This window comes from Anoplophora glabripennis, unplaced genomic scaffold (assembly GCF_000390285.2).
Source record: "Anoplophora glabripennis isolate ALB-LARVAE unplaced genomic scaffold, Agla_2.0 scaffold4281, whole genome shotgun sequence".
NCBI classification, from domain to species: domain Eukaryota; kingdom Metazoa; phylum Arthropoda; class Insecta; order Coleoptera; family Cerambycidae; genus Anoplophora; species Anoplophora glabripennis.
In genome coordinates this window covers 1-3,116 of record NW_019420611.1, presented here as the reverse complement: position 1 = coordinate 3,116, position 3,116 = coordinate 1, and the positions used below count along the sequence as shown (strand labels likewise).

General features: G+C 32.5%; 1 protein-coding gene across 1 annotated transcript; it reads right to left on the bottom strand.

Moving 5' to 3' along the window:
- Positions 1–2,297: 2,297 nt before the first annotated feature.
- LOC108916648 (ankyrin repeat, SAM and basic leucine zipper domain-containing protein 1-like) lies at positions 2,298–3,075 on the bottom strand (the record flags this gene model as incomplete). Its single annotated transcript, XM_018722945.1, has 3 exons — positions 2,762–3,075; positions 2,587–2,709; positions 2,298–2,527 (listed from the first exon to the last, which is right to left on the bottom strand). Coding segments are annotated over exons 1-3 (567 nt in total), but the record flags the coding sequence as incomplete, so codon positions are not given.
- Positions 3,076–3,116: the final 41 nt, after the last annotated feature.

Genomic DNA, 3,116 nt, shown 5'->3' with positions numbered 1-3,116 from the left:
ATGTAAAGACCGGATTTTATGCAATTGCATATTTTATGCATATTTTGCATATATCTTCAAATTTGGTCATTTAATGCATATGTAGGATTTCTTTGCATATCTTGCATATTTACGTTATTTTTTCTATTTTGGAAAGTAGAAATAAAGAAATTTTGTTGTCATTTACTTATCATGGGCATTCGGACAGGTAGGTAGTTTAATACCTACATAAAGCCATAAAAGTTTAAACCCAATAATAATTAATTATAGATTAAATATTTAAAATAGTTTAATACCTACATAAAGCCATAAAAGTTTAAACCCAACAATAATCCAAAAATATTCAGGTAAATATTAATAGATTTTTATAGCTTTGTTAAGCTGAGGTTTGAATACCTACTATACCTCTACTATAAATTATTTTCATCCTTTTTGAAATTACTAGTATCAGTGTGGTTGCAGTAGTTCGAACACCTAAAGTGTGCCCAAACAAAGTGAATGTGAATTACGTAGCGAACATGCCAAAAATTCAAAGTGCCTCGTGGATTAAACCGTATCCAGAACTTATTTTGGATGGCGATCGCATTTTTTGCAAGGCTTGTTCAAAAATTGTTTCCTGCTCGAAGAAATTCCAAGTAGACCAGTCCACATTTCTAAGGCTAACAGAATCAAATCGGGTCCTGTTCAGTCAACGTTGAAGCAAGCTGTGGAAGTCAGCAGTAATCAACACCATGTGCAAACCAAATTTAATGAAGATTTGTGCAGAATGTTTTTGGCTGCGAATATTCCTCTCCACAAGATGACCAACCCTCAAGTGAAGGCATTTTTGCAAAAGTACTGCAAATTTAACACTCCAGATGAATCTACATTAAGAAAAAACGTTGTTGGAAAGGTATATGCTTCAGTGATAGAAGAAATTAAGAAAGAAATTGCAGATAACACATATATATTATTTTTGACGAAACAACTGATGCTTGCGGTCGTTACATAGCTAATCTAATGATTGGAAAACTCTGAAGAACCTGGAAAACCTCCTCTTATAGCAGTAAAAGAACTTGAAAAAACAAACAACCTAACAGTTACCCGTTATATTCAAGAAACATTAACACATTTCTATCTGCCACATCCAGTCCCTACAGATAAAGTTCTTATTCTGTTGTCCGATGCTGCGCAGTATATGTTAAAGGCAGGGCGGAATATAAAAATGTTTTATGAAAATTTAATTCATGTAACTTGTCTAGCCCATGGGTTCGGATTGCAGAGACCATTAGAACTTCCTTCCCATTGGTCAATGATTTAATTGCTAATGGGAAGAACATTTTTTTAAAGGCCCCATTAAGAGTGCAGTTTTATAAAGCGTATTTACCTGAAACACCATTACCACCTGAGCTTGTTGTCACCAGGTGGGGCACCTGGATTCGAGTCGCAAATTTTATGCAGATAATTTCCAAAAATTTAAAGAGTTAGTTTTACAAATTGAAGATGATTCCCAATCCATTCAAAAATGCAAACAACTTCTTCAAAATTCTGAAATTGAACAGCAATTGATTTACATTAAATGTAACTATAGTTTTGTACCAGAAAGTATTTTAAAATTAGAAGGAACGTCTAAAAGCCTGCCAGAGTCAATAGATATAGTAGAAAAATTTATATATAATTGTATGCAAGTGCGAGGTGAAGTAGGAAAGGCCGTAGCTACAAAGTGAGAAGGGGTAATTGAAAGAAATCCGGGTTATAATGTTTTAGTTCAGGCTTCAAATGTAATGTCCGGTATAACTTTAGAATATTTGGATATTGAACCGGCTTTAATTCCAAACTTAAAATTTTGTCCTGTAACTTCGGTTGATGTAGAAAAATCATTTTCTTTATATAAACATATTCTTAGTGACCGAAGGCATAATTTTATAGTAGGAAACCTTGAAACACATATTGTTACTAGTGCATTTTACAATATTTCAGATTGATCTTGTAGTTTAGTATTAAGTTACGTTTATGCATATTATTTGTACAATAATGTAAACTATGTAATACATGTTTAAAATTCGTTTAGTTGTTTATTTTATATCCTATTGCTTACAATTTAGTGAAAAATATAATTTTGCCAAAGAAAAGCCATGGAATTAGTCTTTGCATATTTCATGGTGCTTTTGCATAAATCATGCATATATTTAAAAAATTGTATGCATATATATGCGCATATTACAAAGTTTTTTGATTGCATATAATCCGGTCTTTACATATAACTCTATAATCATACTATATCTCCCACGTATTGAGATTAGCAACATAGCACTGCATTATTATCAACATCAACTCACCGTCCATCTCTGATTGTCCTCTGCATTTTTAATGGATAAAGGTAATAGATATTGTACTGCTTTTAAATTTCCGTTATTTGCGGCAAACATTAAAGCCGTCATTCTCTTCCTGTTTATCTCTTTAACGTTGGCACCATTCTCGACAAGTTGCTTTATTACTTCTAGAGATTTTTCAAACGGTGACGTGGTGTTAGGACAATTGCATGCCATCATTAGAGCCGTACATCCATCTACAAAACAATGTTCCTTTGAATGTTTGTCTATCAAGATAAAATTAATTCTAGGTTACCCCTATCTAAATTTACATTTGCTCCTTTGTTTATAAGTTCTTTGATAAGATCTGGATTTCCTAAAGAGGCAGCTAAGAGTAGCGGTCTCCATCCATCTTCTACATTAACATTAACATCTAAACCTGAAACATACTTTTTGTTTTAACATTTTAGGTTCATTCCTCCATTACACACCACTGTCGATGTATTCAACAACACTCTGTACATTTCCACTTAATAAAGCACTAAACAGTAACTTTAAATCTTGGTTTTTCTGTTCTTGACAATTAGTTTGAGGTTTTAGTCTTTGTTTGTTAATCTTTTTAACTTGTTCCTTAAAGTTGTGATAATCGCAATCATCAGACAGTGCACTATCATCACTACCTGATAAATCTGCACAATAAGCCATTACGCAAATAAAATTAGCTTAACTTCGAGGAAAAAAATTGTAAAGAAAATCTTAAATTCACAAAATATGTTTAGTAAGGTTATGTGTAGAGAGCGGACAATGTGTGTCTTTAACCCGAAGAATAGGTCAAATTTTGGTAGA